The sequence below is a fragment of the Lentinus tigrinus genome (genome assembly GCF_003813185.1).
Source record: "Lentinus tigrinus ALCF2SS1-7 unplaced genomic scaffold L226scaffold_5, whole genome shotgun sequence".
NCBI classification, from domain to species: domain Eukaryota; kingdom Fungi; phylum Basidiomycota; class Agaricomycetes; order Polyporales; family Polyporaceae; genus Lentinus; species Lentinus tigrinus.
In genome coordinates, this window is record NW_027137914.1 from 255,426 (window position 1) to 279,524 (window position 24,099).

At 47.9% G+C, this 24,099-nt stretch overlaps 4 protein-coding genes across 4 annotated transcripts; 1 reads left to right on the forward strand and 3 right to left on the reverse strand.

Moving 5' to 3' along the window:
• Nucleotides 1–2,862: 2,862 nt before the first annotated feature.
• L226DRAFT_520576 (uncharacterized protein) lies at nucleotides 2,863–3,899 on the reverse strand (the record flags this gene model as incomplete). Its single annotated transcript, XM_067678648.1, has 5 exons — nucleotides 2,863–3,057; nucleotides 3,223–3,246; nucleotides 3,345–3,364; nucleotides 3,693–3,744; nucleotides 3,780–3,899. 5 exons carry the CDS (start codon nucleotides 3,897–3,899, stop codon nucleotides 2,863–2,865), a joined length of 411 nt encoding a protein of 136 aa, XP_067538712.1.
• Nucleotides 3,900–12,946: 9,047 nt separating this feature from the next.
• Nucleotides 12,947–14,334, reverse strand: L226DRAFT_567825 (uncharacterized protein; the record flags this gene model as incomplete). Its single annotated transcript, XM_067684082.1, has 3 exons — nucleotides 12,947–13,078; nucleotides 13,130–13,412; nucleotides 13,973–14,334. The coding sequence occupies 3 exons, from the start codon at nucleotides 14,332–14,334 to the stop codon at nucleotides 12,947–12,949; spliced, it is 777 nt and encodes a 258-aa protein (XP_067538713.1).
• A 1,286-nt stretch (nucleotides 14,335–15,620) lies between these two features.
• On the forward strand, nucleotides 15,621–18,537 carry L226DRAFT_520580 (uncharacterized protein; the record flags this gene model as incomplete). Its single annotated transcript, XM_067678649.1, has 11 exons — nucleotides 15,621–15,774; nucleotides 15,984–16,095; nucleotides 16,150–16,211; nucleotides 16,423–16,476; nucleotides 16,668–17,000; nucleotides 17,062–17,212; nucleotides 17,621–17,648; nucleotides 17,828–17,932; nucleotides 17,985–18,156; nucleotides 18,279–18,344; nucleotides 18,407–18,537. The coding sequence occupies 11 exons, from the start codon at nucleotides 15,621–15,623 to the stop codon at nucleotides 18,535–18,537; spliced, it is 1,368 nt and encodes a 455-aa protein (XP_067538714.1).
• Nucleotides 18,538–19,814: 1,277 nt separating this feature from the next.
• L226DRAFT_567826 (uncharacterized protein) lies at nucleotides 19,815–21,109 on the reverse strand (the record flags this gene model as incomplete). Its single annotated transcript, XM_067684083.1, has 4 exons — nucleotides 19,815–19,844; nucleotides 19,901–20,190; nucleotides 20,487–20,639; nucleotides 20,698–21,109. The coding sequence occupies 4 exons, from the start codon at nucleotides 21,107–21,109 to the stop codon at nucleotides 19,815–19,817; spliced, it is 885 nt and encodes a 294-aa protein (XP_067538715.1).
• Nucleotides 21,110–24,099: the final 2,990 nt, after the last annotated feature.

Sequence of the window (24,099 nt, forward strand, 5' to 3'; positions counted from 1 at the left end):
TAAGCACCCATCCGAATAAATCCGAGAGTGCCGTTTCGGTGAATCAGTGACTCCACCGAGGGCTTGGAGTTCCCGGGCATAAGCGCTAATTGTAAGCACCCAAACATGTGAAAACACACACAATACACCTTGTTTCAACAGCTCAATAGACTGCTAAGAAACATAGGTAGTGACACTTATCATACATTCTATAAGAACTCTAGTCTATCATAAAGGTGTCACCTTCCCAGTTAAACAATGGGAATAGGATGGATTGCAGTCATGATTAATGGATGACACTAGCCCCAAGGCCGCATGCAGCAAGTAATACTAGCAAGTAATAATGACAGATGCAATGAATAACATGCTCAGCAAGTAGCTTGTACTACTAGACCACTACAATTGACATGGATATGGCTGTACTTATGATAGTCTTGTACTAATACTTACACATAATGGTAAACTTGTTTATTGCGTATCTTTGTCAGTTCTTATCTGTTTGGAATGCTTTTAGTGCCAACTGAGAGCTTAAAAGAGGCTCTATTGAAAGCTCTATTTTAGCCTTATGTATACTGTGTGCAGTGAACATATTTGATGTGTATCTTTCTTGATTCTTATGCTATTATTGTGCCATTGTACTATGATGGTCAGTCCCGCACAACTAACTGCATGAACTTACTCTCTTCATGGTAACCATCCATATACCACTCTCCACTTTCTTGTGCTTTTACTCCACTCATGTTCACTTCACTTCACCAGTTACATCACTATTTTTGACTAGTACAAGGGGTATATTTCACCATACAGCCCCAAGGCTCTTGTCATGGAACATCAGAAAAAGTGCTAGAAGCAGGTTCAAATAGAGTAGATATATCTTGAACTCTTAGCATACACTTCGACCTTGAACAATCTTTTAAATTATTTCATGAGCTTCTGCCATTACCTACACTGTTGAGATGTACTTATACCTATTCTTAGAGTACAATTAATGCATCTCCTCTTGCCCTCATTTCTGATCTCATCTGGCATTTGATCCTCACTGCCCATAATACACTCAGACTCTTTCTCAAACCTAATCATTGATAAAGCCCCCAGTATCTTAGACCCCCACACCTCATTGTTCTCTCTTTATCCCTTATCTTTCAATCTGCCAGCACCTCTTGTAGTACAAGTTCTCTAATTCTGACCTCTTCTATTTCTAGTACTTGTCCTCTTGTTTCATAGTAGACCCTTGATGTTGCTGTTGCCACAACACTCCCACTTCTAGTCCTTGTCAGACTAGTGTTCTGATACCTAATGCCAAGGTATATTATCAGTGCAGTGTACTACTAACACTTGGACACATTAGGTCTACCATAACAGTTAGAGTGAAAGTCAATTGATCATTATATGTATCACAATGCAATAGATACTATATGTACAGATGAGTCACAATAAAATTCTGGCTTACAATTAGTACTGGTCCACAATCCATTGTGTAACTTAGTTGAGAAGCATTGCATTTAAGGCTAGGTCACTTTAAGGACCCTGGACAATCAATGACATTGGTCTAGAACTTTGTGGATTGTATATCATAGTATAGTGCTCTGTATGCCTAGCTATAGTATACCTACTATCAACACTCTACTGCAACTCAAATGATTGAATCATATTTGAAGGCTCAATGTTGTGTGCTAGTATGCAGAATGAGCAGCAATGAGGGTGTTTAGGGGTGTCTAGTCAACCCTAGAGCTGTGCACCCTAACCCTAGGGTAGGTGTTCTCGAGTAAGAAAAATTCTTACTTGGGACCCACCAGTTACTTATCTGAGACTATCGGAGTTTGGAATTTGTTCCCACGGGGATCACAAAGTGTTACCCAGGTTGGCGGAAATCATTGTACCTAAAGAATGCTCTCTTCATTCCTCAACCATTGACCTAGATGAACTCCACACACTGCTCCGAACTATGATCTCTGACCAAATCTGGTATAAGGCTTAGGCTGATAAGCACCAGCTTCCAGCTCCAGACTTCAAGATCAGAGACTACGCTTATGTGCGCGCGAAGTTCATCCGCTCCACTTATCTATCCAAAAAGCTCTCCAAAAAGTTCCTTGGGCCATACAGATCATACCACAGCCTGGAACTCTTGTTCACTCTCTGGCTCCTGGAGTCCATGAAGGCTGTTCATCCCGTCTTCCATGTGTCTCAACTCGAGACAGCCACACCCAACTCTATTCCTGGACAAGTACAACCTCCGCTGCCTCCGGTCAAGGTTGATGGAGAACTGGAGTACAAAATCTCCAAAATTCTCAACTTCAAGGTCGATAAGCGGCGCCGGACCTGTCAATTATTGTACTTAGTCTGGTGGGCTGGCTATGAAGGCACAGGCAAAAAAACTTCCTGGGTTCTTGCCACAGAGCTTGGACATGCTTAGGAGCTGGTAGCGGACTTCCACTCTGCTTACCCAGACAAGCCTGGTCCCCTTGAGTCCTTTTAATTCTTCCTTATCATACTACACCGGGGGCATTGCACCACATATCCCCTAGAAACATGCTGAACTTAGCATGACCATTGGCCAATTTTGACCAGCGTGTGTTGCACTGTTACATTGTAGACATATTTGAGATGTGGCAGGAAATCTCGACACATCCTGGATATATTTTAAATGTCTCGTGTAACCAGGATGTAACTGCAATATGCCGATTGGCGCCACGCAAGTAATATTTGGCCAATGTTCAATGTTTGTTCAGCATGTATCTGCTTGATATATGGTGCAATGCCCCTGGTGCTAATTGTTTTACTTCTTACTTATTTCTTCCCACTTCAAAGTCAAGAAAACGCGCTTTTATATTCTACTATACAAAAAATGTCTGAGCATGGACCTTCAGACCCTGGACCTCCAGACTAGGCAGCTCCGGATGCTCCGGCCACTCCACCCTCCTCCTCATCATCCTCCGCCCTATCCTTACCCTTCCCCTTGTTGACGCCCTCCTTCTGCTCCTCATTCTCCTCCTCTGGCTCCAGCTCGCTGAGCTTTGGCTTGTCCTTCGAGTGTTCTTCGTTGATGGCAAGCCTGTTGGCGGCCCACCTCACGGAGCTCTGTCATGGTGCCATCCAAACCCTGGAGCTTCCGAAGTTCCCATCAGAGCGCCCGACTCTCCTCCTGCTGCTGCTCCATCTCCATCCGGAGCTGCTGCACCTCAACCCGAATCTCCCCGCATGTGGCGGTGGAAGGGGCAATCTCTGCAAGCAGGAGCCACTAACACTTGAACACATTAGATCTAGTAACTGTAACAGTTTGAGCAACAGCCAGTTGATTATTATATGTATCACAATGTGATAGATACTATATGCACCAGATGAGTTGCAATAGAATTCTGGCTTACAATGAGCACTGGTCCACAATCTATCATGTACCTTAGTGGAGAAGCAGCATTGCATTCAAGGCTAGGTCGCTTTAAGGACCCTGGACAATCAATAAGGTTGGTCTAGAACTTTGTGGATCATATATAATAGTATAGTGCTTTGTATGCCTATCTATAGTATATGTACTATCAATGCTCTACCACAACTTAAATGTTCGAATCATATCTGAAGGCTCAATGTTGTGTGCTAGTGTGCTGAATGAGTGCCAATGAGGGTGTCTAGGGGCATCTAAATCTGTGCACCCTAACCCTAGAGTAGGTGTTTTGCAAGTAAGAACTTTTCTTACTCAGGGTGGATCAAATACTTACTTGAGACTATTGGAGTCCAAATGTTGTTCCCACGGACATTAATTGTTGTTACCTGGGCTGGCAGAAATCATTGTACTTAAAGAACACTCTTTGTTCCTCATCAATTGTAATGTCAAGTAGATACAGGTCTCCAATTACTGGCACAGCCAGGCATGGGATAAGTACAAGGCATGTTAGGAGAATCTTGTTTGACACACTGGAGGTCATGATGTTGAACTCTGAGTGATTGCTCAAGCTTCTGTGACCATATCATGTCCGTATTTTTGCCCTAGGATGCTTGCATTGCATACTATACCACTCCTTTATGATTAGTTGCCTGCTACTTGCATTCTCTAGATATGCGCACTTCTACGCACATTTAATTTTCCCAGTCCAGGGATTGAACCCTGGACTTCACCACTTAGAGTAAATTCTTCTCTCTGCTTTGTTGATTTTTCTGAGTGCTTTTCTGGTGCTGTGGCTTGCTCTAGTGTACAGCTTATATAACGCGCACCTTAGAGAGCACACTCATCGAACTCTGCAGTCCTTAGACTTTACAGGGTTCAACATAGGCCTTTGTGATCACTCTTGGATCCACTGCAGTTAACACATGACAGCAATGATAACTAGTTCAGCTCCAAGGACTCTGACTGTCTTCTGGAGTCCAAAACAGACCCTGATGATGAGGACAGCCAGGGACAAGCATTACAATTCATGAGGTACAAAGAATTGTTCTTTATGTCAACATTTGATACTAGATGCCATGATGCGAATCAATCCCCGTGGGAAACATCTTATAACTCTGGTTGCTTGCATTAGTATCTAAGCTATTGATTATATCAGCTTCAATAAGAACTCAAACTTACTGTATAAGCACTGAATAGGGTTAGGTCTCCTAATTGAGCATGAAAATGGGCGCCTAGTGAGCTTGCTCTTTACAAGCCTATATTTACTGAAACATTGATGTAGCTTCAAAGCATACTTAAGTCAAAAATAAGCGCCCAAGATCTGATGGGTGCGCTACTGGGAGCAACACAGGGAGCTCTGCGTCTGTCCCAGCAGCACACCCATCACTTATGTAGGCAAAAAAGCGCCCAAACTCAGAAGAAGTGTGAAAGTGAGATGAAGTTGGATAGTTGATGTTACAGCTCAGTAATCTTCAAACATCAGATGCTTGAAATTGTATAGATAGTGCTTTCAAATGTTCTAGTATTGACTAAGAGTCATTTAAAGCATGAATAAGCACAGAAATTGGGTGGATTGCAACTTTGACCACTGGATGATGACCAGTATTAGTCACACAAGTTGTACTGTGAGAGAGATATAGTTCCATTTATGCCTTGTTAGTGATAGCACTATCCTATAGAGTGTTCTAGCAATTCAGAATGCAAAAATTATCTTGTAGATTTAAACTGGTGATTTGTATGATCATTTCTGAAATGTTTTGTATCATAGTCATGCTTTTTCATCCAAGCTCAATTTATACCCAATGGGTACAGTGCTTTAACTGTAGCATTAACTAGTGATGATGATGTAATCAATAATATAATTTCATTGAAGTACCACAAAATTCATGAATCGTTACTGCCAATTATGGCCCACTCTAAGCAAGTTTGTATAGTACAGCCTCAAGAAAGACATAACCAGCACACATTCTCGCAAGAAACTTGTTGAGTTCATGCACTTTGAGATTTACCAGTTCATCTACAAGGTATATATATCTGTATGCTTGCTTTTACACTTTCTGACATTGTAGCATGCACAAGGACCAGAGCATCACTTGAGAGGAGGCCTTTCACTCAAAGCACAAGCAAGGAGATTGGGAGTGTGCTGTCTACTTTAGGCTCCAGAAAGCTGCAGACTGGCTTCAGAACTTTGGTACTCACTGATAAAACTCCTTAGATTTCCCCTCCTGCATGTCAAAAACACCTCAAGGACCTCCTTCCCACACACCACAGCGATCACCTGCCCATCAATTGGAGAATGCTTGTCAGATTGGGTCTTGGGAGCATGAGGATGAATGGTGGTACTCTTGTGGTCTTGCATGGGATCAGCAGTTGAGAAGCTACTCCTCCATATCACCTAGCATCATGGGGTTCAACTCTGGAGGTTCATCACCATGATTAGTTATTTGCTATGTCGTTCATAATGGAGTAGTAGTGCAGACATTCAGCTGAAGAATTGAGTCCAAGCAGATTGACTCTGATGGCAGGGTGAAGGTGAGGCAGAAGTTCGAGAGACTGTGAACTTGCAGACTCAGAGGCTTGATTGATGTGTTTCTCGATGTAGATTCATTGAGATCTTATCTCACAAATGGGGACATATCACATGAATGCATGTATGGAAGTGGCATATTGATAATCATCTCAGAGTTCTAGGTAGTACTACTGGCATATTGAGGTGGATAGACAAGGTGTCTGATTCATTGTCGACAGAGGTTAGTACTAGAATATGAAGTTTAATACAGCATGAGGTGCAGGGGGTAATTGGTATGAGCTAGCAAACACTGATACTCAAACATTGAGCTGGAGTGTGAGACTTGACTAGGTGGAACAATGGTGAGTAAGAATGCAAGGGGATAGGGTGAGAGGATGGATGTGCCCATGTGTGCAGAAGTGCTGTATACCCCTCGAGGGCAGTGAAGTACTCCAAAGGACCAATGGGAGAACAGCAGAAGTCATGTGAATGTGAGAGAAGTGGAGTCTGGAAGGAATGGTACGAGCGATACACTCAGAGGTACCTGGGACTGTTGCGCGACATGCTACACAATGTTGACATCAATTGTGTCCCACCCATCCTCCATCTCATAGTCCGACAAGTTGTCTTCAAGCTCTGCCATCTGGGTGACCTTTTTGGCATCCTCCGGGCATATAAAGCCAGCTACACTCCAGCTGCTGAGGCACAGGAGTGCGCGCATGGTCTGGGTGCTCATACGCCCTCGGACATGTGACAAGAGTAGTCATCTGCAACTGAACAAAGACTTAGTGAGCAGATGGTATTTTTAACCCCAGTGGATCTGCGAGCGATCACAAAGGCCTATGTCGAACCCTGTAAAGTCTAAGGACTGCAGAGTTCGATGGGCATGCGCTCTACGGTGCGCGTTACATAAGCTGTACACTAGAGCAAGCCACAGCACCAGAAAAGCGCTCAGGAAAATCAACAAAGCAGAGAGAAGAATTTACTCTAAGGGGTGAAGTCCAGGGTTCAATCCCTGGACTGGGAAAATTAAATGTGCGTAGAAGTGCGCATATCTAGAGAATGTAAGTAGCAGGCAACTAATCGTAAAGGAGCGGTATAGTATGCAATGCAAGCATCCTAGGGCAAAAATACGGACATAATATGGTCACAGAAACTCGAGCAATCACTCAGAGTTCAACAGATATTGCATGTGATGCCACTCATATACACAGCAGGAATCAATAGAATGCTGAGGGCCATGCACAAGAGGACAGGGTAGGTGCTCATGTGGTCATACCACCAATGCAGAGGATCATTGGTCTCCTCGAGCAGTGTTTTGAGGTACTGGATGAGCTCATTCTCAATCTCCTCATGATCAAATGATAGCATGCTGCTGTGCAGTTCATCAAAGCTGTTCAGAGCGGACTGCTCAGAGTCTGAGTCCCAGTTCCAGTCCGAGTCCTGTCAGATCAACTTAAAGTTAGCGACCTTGCTATTACTGGTGCATGAATGAAAGAGGAGTTGTATCGAGTTCAGGGCACCATCATCATAGTTTGACCCTCCGTGAGGGAGAGTGGGAACTGGGAACAGGTGTGGCAGGGATCACAGGCTCTCCTTGCTCACGCTTGAGCTCCCAGAGGGCGTAGTGCATTTGGAACTCTTCTTCAAGCAGTGCTTTCACTTGGCGCTGCCAGATCTCAGGCCACTTCATCCTCCTTAAGCTTCATCAATGGATGAAGCACTGTGAATGGATGATCAGAGAGCATCAAACTACACCCAAGCGTCAGAACTCACGAGGCGGTATAACTTTGAGGTGTCAAAGAGACTGTAGTACTTATTTAAGATGACCTTGGCAAGCTTGCAGGCTGCACAGATGGTAGGGGTGAATTTGTCAGAAATACTGGTAGTTGCAAGGTTGTTTGTTGATGCTGTCCATTGTAGGGATGACCTTGGCGAGATTTTATGATCGATGAGGAACAAAGAGAGCGTTTTTTAGGTACAATGATTTCTGCCAACCCAGGTAACGCTTTGTGATCCCCGTGGGAACAAAATTTGGACTCCGATAGTCTCAAGTAAGTATTTGGTCCACCCTGAGTAAGAAAAGTTCTTACTTGCAAAACACCTACTCTAGGGTTAGGGTGCACAGATTTAGATGCCCCTAGACACCCTCATTGGCACTCATTCAGCACACTAGCACACAACATTGAGCCTTCAGATATGATTCGAACATTTAAGTTGTGGTAGAGCATTGATAGTACATATACTATAGATAGGCATACAAAGCACTATACTATTATATATGATCCACAAAGTTCTAGACCAACCTTATTGATTGTCCAGGGTCCTTAAAGCGACCTAGCCTTGAATGCAATGCTGCTTCTCCACTAAGGTACATGATAGATTGTGGACCAGTGCTTATTGTAAGCCAGAATTCTATTGCAACTCATCTGGTGTATATTGTATCTATCACATTGTGATACATATAATAATCAACTGGCTTTTGCTCAAACTGTTATGGTAGACCTGATGTGTCCAAGTGTTAGTAGTACACTGCACCAATAATATACCTTGGCATCTTATCAGTGGGAAGCCCCTTCCTCCACTCTGTTCCCTGGGTCCAGACTGGGTTCTATGTCAAGTACAGTCTGCAGAGGCATGTCTCATCTCTTTGGTTGGTATGTTAATCCACCTGGCACATTCCGGTTATATATTTACACATGGGGCTGTCCAAGGCCACATATCTATCATCAAAAAAGGCTCCTCAATGGTGCTCCCTGGTCATGATCCAGAATCTTTACTCTAAAAAGCTGAAGTGCATGGTTGCAGCAACGCAAAAGCAGCAGCAGAGCTGGACCCTCTGAACCTCAGCGACCAGCCATGCCTACACTCTTATCCACTTGCTCACCCAGATGAAGTACCACGACCAGTGAGAGCCTGGGTAAATCATCCTGTTGTTTGGTCCATATCCCACTGCCAACTCTGAACTGTCTAATCTCTTCATAAATCCAGTCATTTTGAGCTTCTTGCCCCTCAGAACTTCATTTTACATTCCCCATTCTAGGACCCCCACCTTCTGGTCTATCGTCAGCTCCACTCTTGTTTCGTGGGTTGTTTCATGCTCTATCATCTCTGTACCCCAGACTCACACCCCCAAGTGATTATCGCCAGTGGAGCTCTTCCCCACATCTTTAGTAGGATTGGGTTGCACAAGGGGCTGAGCATAGGTTACCTACAGATCTACCTAGATCTGACCTGTAGGTATTTCAGATTTCAAAAGTTATACCTAGATCTGCAGTGTGCACAGGACCACAGGTAAATACCTGTAAGATCTGTGACCTACGGATCTTAACCTGCGGATCCCAGGTTACCTATGATATACCTGGTATCTGTAGGTATCTGTACAGAATAATTCATCAACAAATAAACTTATTTGAGTACATAAATTTCAGAAAGTCAGACCTAGATCCATGACTGATCCATAATGTAGGTACCTGGACCTGTAGGTATTGATTATACAGGTCACGGATACAGATCTACCTATGAAAGATCGGAACCTATGCTCAGCCTTAATGAGGGCCAGTTCAATTCTAGGATCACTTTTGTTCTAAAATGACTAGGTAGGGAGGCCAAGTTCCAACTTGCCTTGTTATCAGATCCGGGGCACCTTCAAGAAAGACATAACATAACCTCCACCTGGGTCTCTGGGGGGGGGGGGAGGCAACTCACTGATGCTCCTCTTTTTTACATGGGAGGATGGCACCCAGTAATTCATGCCACTTCTGGATATCAATCAGGCAGCTGCTGGAGGGGTGACTCACCCAATTCATTTTTCCCTCTGTCAAAATGTAGTTCATAGGATTGAATGTACTTCACCTACCAATATGAACATTGAAGAATAAGGACTCTCTTCCCAGAATACGCTTGAGACATTGAGTGAGATGAATAGGAGATGGGTACACAACAAACAAGAACTGGGTACAAGACACCTTATGTAGGACTCCTCCAGAACCAGGAAGGCAATGGCCCACTCAATCAAGGTATCCTCAGAAATGAGTAAATTAGAGCATTGAAGGGCCTCTATCATGAGCCTTCTACAACCCTCAAACACCTCTTTTTGAAGGTCCTGCATCTCCAATAAGGAAAGCATCTCTGCCCTGGGCTTTGATTTTTCTGGGTGAATGAAGTAAAACACCACCTTAGTCTTCCACTCCAGCTGCCACCCAAAGTTGCAATCTCAAATATCAGGGCAATCTTGGTGATGATCAACCATCTCTTGCAATGTATAAGCCAGCTTCCTCTGGTGGCTTCAGACCTTCCCATGAGGAGATGGTAGGGTCCAAGCTCTCTGCCTCTGCCGGGTGCCCAGGTGAAGGTCCAGTTAGAGTCCTTCAAAATGAGATCCTTGAAGGCGGTCATGACCCAGTCTGTTACGGCGTTATTGAGCCTCTAACAGGGCTACACCCTGATATTTGCGTGACAATCGCTCTTACTCCCTGGAGCTGGTTTAGGACTGGGTTATGACGATGCACGACCTTTTGCCACTGGGGAAGACAGTTTGCCGATCGGCGAGGGCTGGAGGGGCATTTAGAATGGGTACCGGCCTCCCGCATTTGCCAGTAGATTGGGTAAGTTCGTCAAAGTACCCTGCAGTTGGCGACGGTCGGAGGGGCTTGCACGGTAGCTAGCAGAGAGGTACATAGCATAGGCCTTTCTGTTGCAGATTTCCTTGCTCACCAATTCTAACCTTTCCTTTTGCCACGCACCACTTCTGACACGCTTCTTCTGTTGAACTCCGAGTGATTACTCAAGTTCCTGTGACCCGTTCAAGTCGCGATTTATTCCCTGTGATGACCACATTGCATACTTACACCTCTCTTTACGATTAGTCGCTCGCTACTTTCCCCTCCGAGTTATCGGCGCTTCTACCACCATTTAATATTTGCACAGTCCTGGGATTGAACACCCGATTTCCACTGACACAGCATTTTTTCTCTTTGTTGATTTTTTGAGCGTTTTCTGAGCGCTGTGGCTTGGTCTACTGTACAGTTGCACAGCTTACATAACGCGCACTGTACAGACAGCGCTGTGTTGAGCTCTGGAGTCCTTAGACTTCACAGAGCTCGATAGGTGTGTAGATTCGCTTTTGTCAATATATGAGACTTCACAGAGCTCGACATAGGCCATTGTGATCACTCTGAGGCGCACTGCAGCCAACATCCAGATGTGTCTCTGTTGACCCACTTCCAGGTGATCTAACACGTGAACAGGAGTCACTTCTGACAATCAAGAATGAGTACTATCATCAGGAAATTGCAGGCAACACAAGGATTCAGCACCCAAACATTCAGCACCCAAACATTCAGCACCCCCAGTTTTTGAGTATTATGTTGGCCGTCACGGACGCATACGCCATCGTGGCAAGGATGACCCGGATTCTGACCAGGACGTCAGAGTCGCGGAACATTCTCAACTGCCCGGAAATGACTCTGTCACTGATGTCTCTGGGTCTATCTCCAGTTCAAGCAACACCAGTCATGCTCAGGGCGACTCAGAGCACCAGCCCAATGTCGACTGCACCATCATCATCTCTGATGATGAGGAAGACAGACAGCAGCCTGCAGGGCGCGAACATGAATGACCGTCATGTCCGACCGCACTCCTCAGGACAAATTCTGGCATGTCTTCGACAAGCTCACATTGGCAGAATTGCAACTACTCCAGCATCACCGGACTCCATACCTTGTACACAACATCCGTTGGGGCTTCTTGCTCAAATGTAAGATCTGTCCCCCCATGTCTACTGAGGGTGTCATAGAGGTAATCATGAAGTATTACATTGAGCCTGGTCCTGAGCATCACCACGTCAATTGCCACACGTACAAGGGTTGGATGTCTGAGTGGATGTGTCCAATCAAGTTGCACAAAGCTTTTCCCACCAAGGACGTACTCTCCTTCCACCTTCACCATGGTCACAGTGAGATTAAGGTTGTCTGGTATGAGTGCAGCTTCAACCCAGTACATTTCCTATCTTCTTGCTGACCAGTGTGACCTTTCCTGACACCAATCATATACTAGGATGGGTGGTGGCGTCTCGAGCTCATCCTGCCTCACATCAGTGAGCTACAAGACTCGGACTCGGACACAGACTCAGACTCGAACTTAGACTCAGACTCAGACTTTTCTTTATTGCATAAAGACAACTTCATTGTGTCTCCATTGGACCTGCACAGGCTTGCTTCCGAGATACAGTCAGCGAGATCTTCATGAGCGTGGAAACATGCATGTTTCTCTAGCCAGTCTCCATGAGTTGATCAGTTCTTGCTAGGACTCCTTTTGTTGCACATGTAAAGTATGTATGTATAAATCATTGATATAGCATTGATCTTGCATCTTCGCATCAATCCTGCCTAGGTTATCGAACTAGTGTGATCCAAGCTACTGCTTTGGTACAATGATGTCAGATTATCAACAATAGCCCCAATAAGGGTTCAGCGCTAAGCACCCAATTCTCTTTAGACCACAACCGCTACTCAATTCAACCACATTGTACACCTGGACGTCAGCCCTCGACTGCAACATATACTTGCATATCATGCATGCAGAGTTTCCCGCCATTACACATTATCTTGACCAATCTCTTGCCACCTTCTTCTCTCACCGTTGTACTGAGCTTGACGACAAGACCCTCAATTCCTCACCATGGTAACTATTCTGTGTCGTTAACGAAGTGTGTAAATGTCACATAAAGACTAATTTCTATATCATGGGGACAGTGTTCAGGACTCCACTCCCATTCAGCGCAACCCAAACACGACCGACCTCTCCACAGCCAGGAGCGAGGATATGCCCCCCCAGGTAATGTTACTTTCACCTGAGACACGTTTAGACAATCCATGTAGCTAGTACTTACATCTCACGCACACTTGTCCCAGACCTTTTATAAGGTATTGCATGGGCGATCAGAACCTCGTGATCATGAACTTCCCAGTTTGCTGCACACCATCGGTGACGACATGAACATAAGTTTATCTTCATTCGGAGATCTGAAATATGATCTAAGTTCAACTGCGATAAGCTTGATCCCGTCACGGGTCACTCTATATGGCCTCGCTGGTGTGTCTGTGTCTGCAGGACTCTGGATGCAGAACATCCTCTATGATGCACAGGACCGTCTGAATAACTCGCGCATCATTGAGCTGGAGGGCACAAGTGAGCAGCTCTGCACTGAACTGTGCCAATGTGAGCAGTTGCGCGCAGAGCAAATGGTATTGCAGGAGTACCTCAGCGCAGTGACCACCCTTTATGAACAAGCCAAGCGTATCTCTGACGGCCTCCTGGTACGCAATGAGCAAGCTGAGGTGAGGGAGGCCGAGCTTGGGCATGGTCAGAAGGATCTTGCTGAACAGCTGGAGGACTGCCATGCAGAACTGACGTCCCGTGTTGATGAACTTCCTCAACACACTTTTGCTCTGCAGGGGCTGGGCAGTACCTTCTCGTATGGCTTGCAGTCGTTGCTGGAACCATTCCCCATTCCAGGGGTTCCAAAGTCCAGTGTTCATGCCGCTGCCGATCTGTTAGCTGCAGTGCGCCTCAGAGCGATCACAATGGCCTATGTCGAGCTCTGTGAAGTCTTATATATTGACAAAAGCGAATCTACACACCTATGTCGAGCTCTGTGAAGTCTAAGGACTCCAGAGCTCGACACAGCGCCGTCTGTACAGTGCGCGTTACGTAAGCTATGCAACTGTACAGTAGACCAAGCCACAGCGCTCAGAGAGCGCTCAAAGAATCAACAAAGCGAAAAAGAAAAATTGCTGTGTCAACTGGAAGTTGGGTGTTCAATCCCGGGACTGCGCAAATATTAAATGGTGGTAGAAGCGCCGATAACTCGGAGGGGAAAGTAGCGAGCGACTAATCGTAAAGAGAGGTATAAGTATGCAATGTGGTCATCACAGGGAATAAATCGCGACTTGAACGGGTCACAGGAACTCGAGTAATCACTCGGAGTTCAACACGATCCAGGTGCTGGATTTGGGCCACCAGGAGAGATCCTCCATCTGATTCCTTTGCTCTGTTAAGGCATTCATTAGTCAAAACAGTACTCCTACAAAACTGACACTGACACATTACTTGTGGATACTCTGCAGAGTCCACAGAGAATGTCTGCTTCCTCTGTGGTAAGAGTGTTGTCGATGAACGAGGTCTTGCCTTCTGCTGGTAATATATCGCTGAATGACGGCTCAGCTCTACTGAGAATGGGAGCACGAATGGCAAGGTCAGATGGCACCTGCAGGACTCCATCAGTTGAAGACATGAGCTCCAAGATGATCCTCCAAATGATACCACCTTCAGTGAGAGCTGCTCGCAGTTGCGACTCACTGGAGAGTACTTGCAGTGCCCATGAATGATATGCTCGGTAGTCCAGCTCCTTCTTGGTGAGCTTGCTCTCCTCTTCTGCAACCAACCAATACAACACGGGTACCATTGTGATTGAATTATGGTGAGTCAGCAGTGGGATCAATGCAGTGTCGATGGTGAGGACAGTGTGGTATGCAGCACCCACCTCGAGACACACAAATGGCAGCTGCACTCGTGCAGACATCGGGGAACTTGTGAAAAATGTACATGAGGCTGTGGGAGGCTAGTACAAGAACCCATGGAAGCGGCTGTGGGTCTTCTGTATACTGAACCTCATAGCATGGGTCCTTTGTTCACGTTCACCCTTGCTTGAAGTCGAACCGTTGTCTTGAGTTCAGAGGATAACAGGAACAGTGGATGTGTGGGAGGAGAGATCCCAAAAGTCACAGCCGGTGTACAGGGACCATGAGCGGGAGTTGTCAGGAAGGCTCTCAGTGGAGCTCAACATGAGCACGTTCCACAGCCTGCGGTCGTTGTACTGCTTGGTAGGGACTGGTATCTCCGCACTTGATGTTGCTGTAGGAAGAAGCCCAAAATGTTCTCAAAGAAACTGAGCAGTGTTCGGGAACGCGATGACATTTGATGTTGCTGCAGAATCTTCTGTAGGATAGCTGCAGTCTGCTTCCTGCGTGAGGGTAGCATTGCCATCCAGGATGTCGTATTCAGGGAGGATGTCCGCACTACGCGAGGACATGACTTCCTCCTCTGAATGCTCGATCTGCGGATCGACCCACAAATCCCATTCATCAAATACTGTGTTGTATCGTCTTGCACTGGGTGGACGCACCATAGACCCATGACTGCACTTGCAGACACTGGTGCACAGAAGTCCAAGTTGTGCCATTCTATGAACACGTCCAGGTTGATGTCACGCAGCTTCATTCAGACATACACCTGCGGACCACGGGCAGGTGGGTGCCCCTCATTGGCAATGGTCTCCTGAGCAACACACGAAGCTCGCTGCAATGGTGTCTCCTGATCCTTCTGTTGGCTGCAGTGCGCCTCAGAGCGATCACAATGGCCTATGTCGAGCTCTGTGAAGTCTTATATATTGACAAAAGCGAATCTACACACCTATGTCGAGCTCTGTGAAGTCTAAGGACTCCAGAGCTCGACACAGCGCCGTCTGTACAGTGCGCGTTACGTAAGCTATGCAACTGTACAGTAGACCAAGCCACAGCGCTCAGAGAGCGCTCAAAGAATCAACAAAGCGAAAAAGAAAAATTGCTGTGTCAGCTGGAAGTTGGGTGTTCAATCCCGGGACTGTGCAAATATTAAATGGTGGTAGAAGCGCCGATAACTCGGAGGGGAAAGTAGCGAGCGACTAATCGTAAAGAGAGGTGTAAGTATGCAATGCGGTCATCACAGGGAATAATAAATCGCGACTTGAACGGGTCACAGAAACTCGACTCAAGCCCTGACCTCGAGGACTTGAGGGACAATGTGGAGGACTCGAGGGATGATGCGGAGGGCTCGAGCGATGACAGGAGAGCGGTAGTTCAACGTAGTTAGTGTAGGTAGTTTGTAGTCATCTAGATACGTAGATACTTGGCTGTACCCTGTACCCTGCTTTGTTCCAGCTCACGAACTTAGACACCAAACCCTCTGACACAAACTTCGCGGCCTCACAGGTGGATGCGCTCGCATGCTACTCTCATGAGTAAGTAACCACGCCTTCTCGTACACGTACACACTCACATATGACTTCTGTCTCAGAACAAGCTCTCCGAGCGGATCCTCGTGCACGGGCACGGGCACACGCACATGGACACGGGCACGGGCACACGCACATGGACACGGGCACGGGCACAGACACACACATGACCCTGTATGTACCATCACGCTCTCGTACAAGTACACACTCACATGCATTCTGTTTCAGAACGAACTCTGCGACTTGGACCCTCGGAAGTGGCAGACATGTTGAGGTAAGATCCAAGAATGGTAAGTCATGCACTGTCAGAGCGAAGTCCAATGGTACCATTTCAGTGAAACGGTGACTCTGCTGAGAGCTTGGAGTCACTTGGAGTCACTGATGCAGAAATGCCCGGGCTCAGGCCTTCAGTTGTAGCATAAATTGCGTGGTTGTATTGCATACTGAACGTCTCAGTAACCATGGGCTGGATGTTCGTTATTAATCTTTACAATATATTAGTTATCCAGTCGTACGGTCCCAGTGGGAACTGCAAGGATACACTGCGAACAAAAGGTAGGCGGAATTCTCCCTTCCGAAAAAGGCACATTAGCAACCCCCCCTGTTGGGTCATTGCTCCGCTGGCTTGCTGGCTGCTCAATGTTCGATCCTCTCTACCATATGTGACACGTTGTTGTTTGCCCTTCTGCCCTCTGTCGACTATGCATGGTCCACCTATGCAGGATGCTCTGCCAGCCTCTGAACAGAAGCACAAGCTGAGCCTGCAGATAGTCAGCCAACTGAGGACTCTCCTGCTGCCCAGTTCAAGACACTCATCATCGCTGAAGGCACACTCATGTCTCTCCTGGTCAGAGACCCGCATTTGCTGCCTCTCTTCCAGGTGGAAAGCCATCCGAAGGTCCTGCAGGATGGTCAAGGGTGGACGGACATTTGTGGCCCTGGTGGACACCACATGCTCGCATCCCATGAGTTTCTCAATGGCATGGAGTTTCCTGAAGGCACAAATGAAGGGATAAGGGATGCAGCCAACTCTTCCTACATTCCATGCAAGGCGATGGGCATCCAGAAGACGATGAAATGTTGGTCTTAGAGTAAGTCACGCTCCCAAAGCGCTGCCTATTCCCTTTAATCGTATTTCAGGGAAAGCATTCCTTGGGCTTCCAGGAACACATGGCACAATGTCAAGAAACACGTTGGAGGACCCAAATGCACACCTCAGAAAGCCAGACAGGATGAGAATGGTTTATGGGAAGGAGGCGTCCCTTGGGAGCACAGTAATCACACCATCAATGTCAGTACCTTTGAGCGATGCTACACCGTCGCACACACAGGGGGCATCTGCTCATATTTCCACGGTAAACATGTGGGAAATATTCAGAGAATAGATAAAATTCTATCTCAGTATCATCAGGTCAAACATATGGATGATGTGTGGGCGAATATTCGATATATCTGCACTATATTATTGTCCCATTTCCATAGGGAATATATGAGAGACATGCTACCTATTCCCCATATGTTTCGTCTGCATGTTTGCTTAGAGAGTGTTTTGGATGGTGGCAATATAACTGACAGGGAAACTTTGCGGCAAAATCATGTCATGTTAAACGCGCAAGCATACAGCACATATGACTCCTATTCCCTCTACATTTGTTCTCCAAACATCCTGAGGACATTCAGCATATTCACATTATGTTAGACGTCTGTCAACATTCAGAAACAATCTTGTATGTTGCTGGCATGTTCCCGACAGGGACCATTGGGGTATAAGGGTATAACATTTACAGTATTTGCCACATATCAACTCCATGTTTGCTAGGCTAACACCGAGTTACAATTTTCTCTATCTACCAAATATTTCCAAGATGTTTACCGTGGAAATATCAGCAGATGCCCCCTGTGACAGTGGTATCAGATACCACGTAACCTTGCGGGACTGGCTGTTGGTGCAAAAATACAGATGGGCGAAAAGCTGACTGCGCATCTTCTTCTCTGCCAGGAAATCGTAGAGGTAAATTTTTCATCAACGACACGTTCTCTTGCTCATGAGGGACATTGAATAGGCAGCTGCACCTCTCGCAGTCGCTGCTGTGGAGGCTGGTGATCCAGCACTTGCATTCGCCATGAAGCGGCAGGCATATGCTATGAATTTACCACTGATAGGCCATGAAAGCAACTACGTCTCCCCAACAATGCAATTGAACATATCCCCAACACAATCTGATTCTCTTGCACGTAAGTTGGGAACTTCAAGAAGGACCTCGGCAGTTTTGGTGGCACGCACAAGGACGAACATGATTCCTCTGGTGGCATGACTATGATGATCACCTTCAATTTGCATCCTAGCGAACAACCAGGATTCATTGTGGGTGATTCACGGCGTGCATCCCAGAATTCCGGGACCCCTGACAGCCTTGAGACATGTACGTGAAAACCTTCCTGTCTCAACCACGTCTCAACCATGCCCAAAGCCGGGACATATCAGATGTCATAGCGACGTCTTTCGGCAAGACATGGAAAGTGGCATTTTGTAGTGTCACAGATGAAGACACAAACACGACAGGTCTGAGGCGTAAAGTGAAAGGAGGCCTGTCTTGGACATGTCAAAGAGACTGACATGAAAGAATGTATCCTTTGAGATGACACCGGCATGACTGAGTACCTGTCGGGACAAAGGAAATAAGCATGGCATGTCACAAACAGGTCGCAAACTATGACAGGAAATGTGTTACAACTGTGTCGTGAGGCAGGACACATGGAATATGTCCCTGCTGAAGACATTTCTGGGACAGCTGAGTGACATATTTGATGTCACACCGCAGGACATGCAAACAGTCTGACCAATGAAGTGCATGAGTGTGCACGCAAGTGCATGGCAGTGCACGAGAAAACACGGAAGAGCACAAGAAGTCGCTGATGTGTACACAAGGGCTCAATAGAGCACAGCTGAGCTCACTGAAGCGCGAGCACACTCTCAAAGTGCACAGGCGTACACGGCCGTCACACCAACATGAATGCCACAGCGAGCGTCGAGAGTCACGTGGTGATGGCTTTGCATGTGGCCGAGCTCGGTACGTGCACAAAGCAAGGTCTTAAGGCATATGGCAGTCTACCAATAGCCCCAGCTGAGCACAATCGGCTGTACCAGTGTGCACATGGCTGAGCTCAGCGTGCACAGGCGTACTCACCCAGCAGCCCAAGCGTGCTCCAAACGTGCACAACCGAGCACCGAGGGCATCCCTGGCTGTGCTCGGCCGTGCGCACATTGTCTCTCCTGAGAGCTAAAGGCTTTCCCTAGATATAACCGGGAGCGCAATAAAGCCGCGGCCAAGCACAATCGGCCTCACCGCCGCAAACCAATGTGCACATGGCTGAGCCCGGCGTGCATGGGCGTACTCGCCCAGCAGCCCAAGCGTGCTCCAAACGTGCATGGCTGAGTACTGAGGGCCTCCCCGGCGGTGCTTAGCCGTGCACACATCAGCTCTCCCCATAGCTAAGACTCCTGCATAAATATGCCCGGCAGCCCAAACAAAGCACACGGCCAAGCACAATCGGCGCTGCCACCTTGAACCATTGTGCTCCTGACCGAACTCGGTGGGTACACATGTACTTGCCCGCAAACGCGCTCCACACATGCACGGCCCAGCACCGAGGGCCTCCCCAGCTGTAAGTGGCCGTGCGTGGATAGGCTCATCCGAGAGTAAAGGTGCTCCTTAGACACACCCGGCGGGCCAACAAGGAGAACGGTCGTGCACAATAGGCCTCCACACCATGAAGTGATGTGCTCCTGGCCAAGCTCGGCATGTGCACATGGGGCAAAGGTGCCAGGGCCTGAACATGCTCACCCGCGCACCGACACTCCAACTGCGTGCCCACCTAGATTAAATCAGAAGTCAAATTGGGATGCTCACCTTGGTTGTCATCTAGGACTGCACGAATTCAGTGCGATTCTACGTCATGTAGGATAGGATCGACTCACTCTGTCCAAGTTCCTCGCAACAATGCACATGCCTTGAATGCCATCGGGCTCGTACTTGAAAGCAGCAAAGTGTGTGACAATGTCATTAGCACGGATCACATGCTGCCTCTCTTCGAATCTGTCGTAATACAATCTCATGTCAAGCTCCGGAAACTTCCTGTATGGATCCTGTGAGGCATCAGATGGATTCAAGGGCAAATACGCATCGACCACCAGGAACGGCTCGATGATTGTGTGACCCTGTTCTGTCTGGAGGTGGTAGAAGATCTCAGAGATCTGCCCTGCATGTGCTGAGCCGTCAGGAGTTCAGAATATAATGAAGGAGTCCTGCAGGCCTTTTGAGCGTGTTGCAAAGCGAATGTCCTGACAATGTATGAACGAGACAAATTGCCCAGCACGGTGGAGACGAGGTGTGCCATCATTTGCAGGGCTGTCCGCTGACTGAAATGGCGAGGATGCAGAGACATTGACAAGCTGAAGGAGAGAGTCGTAGAGCTTATGTGTCAGAGCGGTCTCATCACGTCGATCATACTCGAAGCCGGCTTCCTGAATGTCACCTCCAGTGGATAGGATGTTGGTGACTCACGTGCCCCAAACGGTGTCACTGAATGCATTCCATTCTCGAAACTCCAGAGCATGTCATTGTACTCCTTAGTGGCGGGCCACTGCAATGTGCTGATCAGCCAGTGCGAGGCAGTGCCAATGTAGAAGTAGCACATGAAGGTGGTAGACATCTCAGCTAAGGGCAAGAACGTGTGAGACAACTCAATTGCATGGGGACACTGTGGACTTAAGACGTTGCAGCAGCCCATTGTAGCGCTCGAATGGGAACATCCACCAGCCGTGGACAGGGCCAAATGCATCGAGGAGCCTCCTGAGATGGAGAGAGAGGTGATGATTCGGGACAAGGGTGTGATTGTATATCCGGATTAGCCCTAGTAAGTACTGCTCCATGTGAAAGTCGTATGCTGCAGCACGGGCATACGACATAGATCTCCGGGATGCGAAGTCGGCAGGGACTACAAGGTGGATGTAATTCTTCAAAGCCTCGAGTTCCTCGGGAGTCGCATTAACGGTACCCCACCATCTTACGAGCGTGATGACGAGATTGACGGTAGAGACAGTCCGCCAGTGATCAGCCTTGAGTTTCCCATGACCTTTGGTCCCGAAGGTCGAGGGAACCTTCTCCAGCCAAGAAGGCAGGGTCATGTCGATATCTTCCTGGATTTGCCGCAGATCTTCGGCACTCGGTTTGAAGTATGTTCATTTAGGAGGTTCATCGTAAGGAAGGCGGTACTGCTTTGTGGCCTCCTCCATTGGCAGGGGCAGCTGAAGCTGGTGGATTCTATTGGTGTCGACCTAGTTCGGTTGTGGAGATAAGTATACAGTTTATTATCCAGAGGCATCCTGACCCACCCATTTTGTCAGCGCATCAGCGTAGTCTTGTCATGTGGGATCGCCCGACGTGTTTCCTGTGGCGCAATTGTAACGCGCAACAGCAGAGAGATAATCCTTTCTCATGTTGAGGAGAGCATCGGAACGGTTCAGGAGGGCGTTGCAGATGCGCCTCAGCTGCGCCTCCTGCTCTTCAGGTGTGTGCAGGGCGCTGTTGGCACCAGGGCTCGCCGCGGTTGCCACCTCCACCAACCTTCCAGACCTCGCGCACATGGCGATGGAGCTCGCCAAGGAAGATGTTGTGCATGACGTCGAGGATGGCATAGCGGTTGAAGTCCCAATACGGCAAGCGGAGCAGCTCAGACCAGCGCGTCCCATGTGTATTGAATATCGTGTTTCGCTGAGCCTGAGTGGAAGCGTCCCTGTTACTCTTCAGCCAAACGGAGGTGCTCGGACCAACTCTTCACTGCAGGTCATTCGGAACGGTTCAGGTTACAGATATCTTTATGCTTGAGCATGCAGAAGGAGCAGAAGGTGGCTGAGTGACCACCGACCCCGGCAACCTTGCAAGCTGTGGGGAGATCACAGACAAGGGGAATCAGAGCTGCGTGAACCAGACATCCCTTCCCGGTCGCGGTCTTCTCAACGTAGATCCCAGGGCCCCACAGATCGACGAGCTCGTCAATGAGGGGCTTCAGAAGGCTGTTGATCTTGTAGATGTTCAGCTCCCGGGGACCAGGTATAACGCCTCCAAGGTAGATGTTCTCGGGACGGTAGCGGAGATGCGGGGGAAGGTTCAAACAAGCCATGTAGATGACACCAACAGAATGATGCTTCCCAGATTGCTTGCTTCCATATGGGTTGAACCAGTCAATGAACAAGCTGAATACGAGGTTCAGCTCACCGTCCAGCTCCACAGAGAACAACGTCTCTCCATCCAGGCCTATGAACTCCTGAATAGCCGGTGCTTGCATGATGTTGTATTGAGTCATAGATGTCCCACACTGCCAACCTTTGCGCAGGACATCTCGCATTCTGGGCCGTGCAAGGAGTTCGACAATCCACAGCTTTAAGGAGTGGTACGGAAATACCGACAGTGGTCTGAAGATGGAGCGCCGCTTGGCTGGTTTGCCCTTCAGCGTGAACCACCGCTTCTTCACGAGCAACACCCCGCAAATGGGTTGATCTGTCTCTTGACGCGTACAGTGATGCGGATACGGGTTGTCAGGGTTTGCTGAATCGGGGGAATAAGTAGCGAAACAGTCCGGACAGCAGGCATACTGCTGGACCTCACCATGAGTGCACCAAAGAGAATGACACAGAGGGTGGCCAGCAGGTATTTCACTTGGAGAAAGGCCAGGGGCCCTAGGGTGTGGAGAATGGTAGCCATCAACAATGCCACCAGGATGGATTGGGGCATGTTTGACCGTGTTCGCAGCCTCGTTTCTTGTCATGAATCAGTCAGTGTCTCGATGCTCAGCCTCAGGTTGGGCAGCACTTACCGCGACTAAGGGCCGGCTCCACGACTGTCGGATCGGCATCAAAGTTGTACAAGTGCTCGTTGATCAAGCGCGCCCATGCCCTATTTCTAAGCCCAGCCAGACGACTGAGCTCCCCCCGGATCTTCTTGACTTCACTAGCATGGCGGCCATCAGCGACTTTATCGCCAACAAGCAGGAGGTCTCCATACTGATGAAGCTGCCTGCTCAGCCAATCCCAGTACACGGAAAAGGCAGTATTGTAATTTGTCGCCTTTGCTGCTGTCAAGCTCACTAGGAAAATCTGTGATCAATGTTGGCGTGGTCAGAAAGATGAGGTTTGGTTCGGCCAGAACAGAATGCACTGGTAGATCTCGCACGGAGTTGAGGCAGGATACGAGGTCCAGACACTCCTGGATAGCCTGCTGATCCTAACACAATTTTGATGTGTCGGTAGGATTGCGGGCGGAGTATACGAGAAGACACACTCACCACAATGGCCAACGAGGGCTTGGGGATGCGTTCAGGACGCCCTGGGTCATCACTGTGGCAGATGGGGATCCGTGCAGTAGGATTCAACGTGTCGACTTGTATGGTGTGTAACAAGATAGCATTCTCTGCCTTACTCCAAGATTCTTGAGCTGCCGCTTCGCGAATCTTGTCACGAGCAATATGCTCCTTGTACTCTTTGGACGACTTGATTTGCCCAGGTTGCGCATCACCACGCCAGTCGCAATATCGGAGGTGGATGCATACACTGCATCTGCAGATGGGCATTGATTGCAACAGAAAGCGTTAGAGGCAGTGTGGAGGTGAGGATGAGGAGGTGAGGGTGAGGAGGTGAAGATGAGGAGGCAAGATGTGGAGAGGAGCAGGGAAGGGACAAGTCACATTTGGAAGGGCATCTTGAGCAATGCTGCCAGCGCTGATGAGGCATCAGATGGCACATGGACGTCTGGAGGTTCGTTCATATTGGGTAAGTATTTGTTTTCAAAACTACTGACATGCCATAAACAAGGCTGTACTAGTTAGGCAAGACAATCTCATGGAAGCGCGCTGGTGGATTGAGCCAGGTGCCGAGACCTTGCCCTCTCCCAGATAGGGTGAACTATATGAGGTGCTGTATTTGAGGGTTCATTGGGGGTTCGGGGCGGGAGGCAGAGAGCAACGATCAAGACTACCAATGCTGAACAGGACTCTATTCTGGAACATCAAGAGCGCAGCGCAGAGCTGTGAGCATCACGAAGCTTGAAGGATCGAGGATGCCTCCAAGCGATCCTCTCTTGATTGTTGCGTGGACTCGTTCAGGGCGGGGTGGGGTGGATC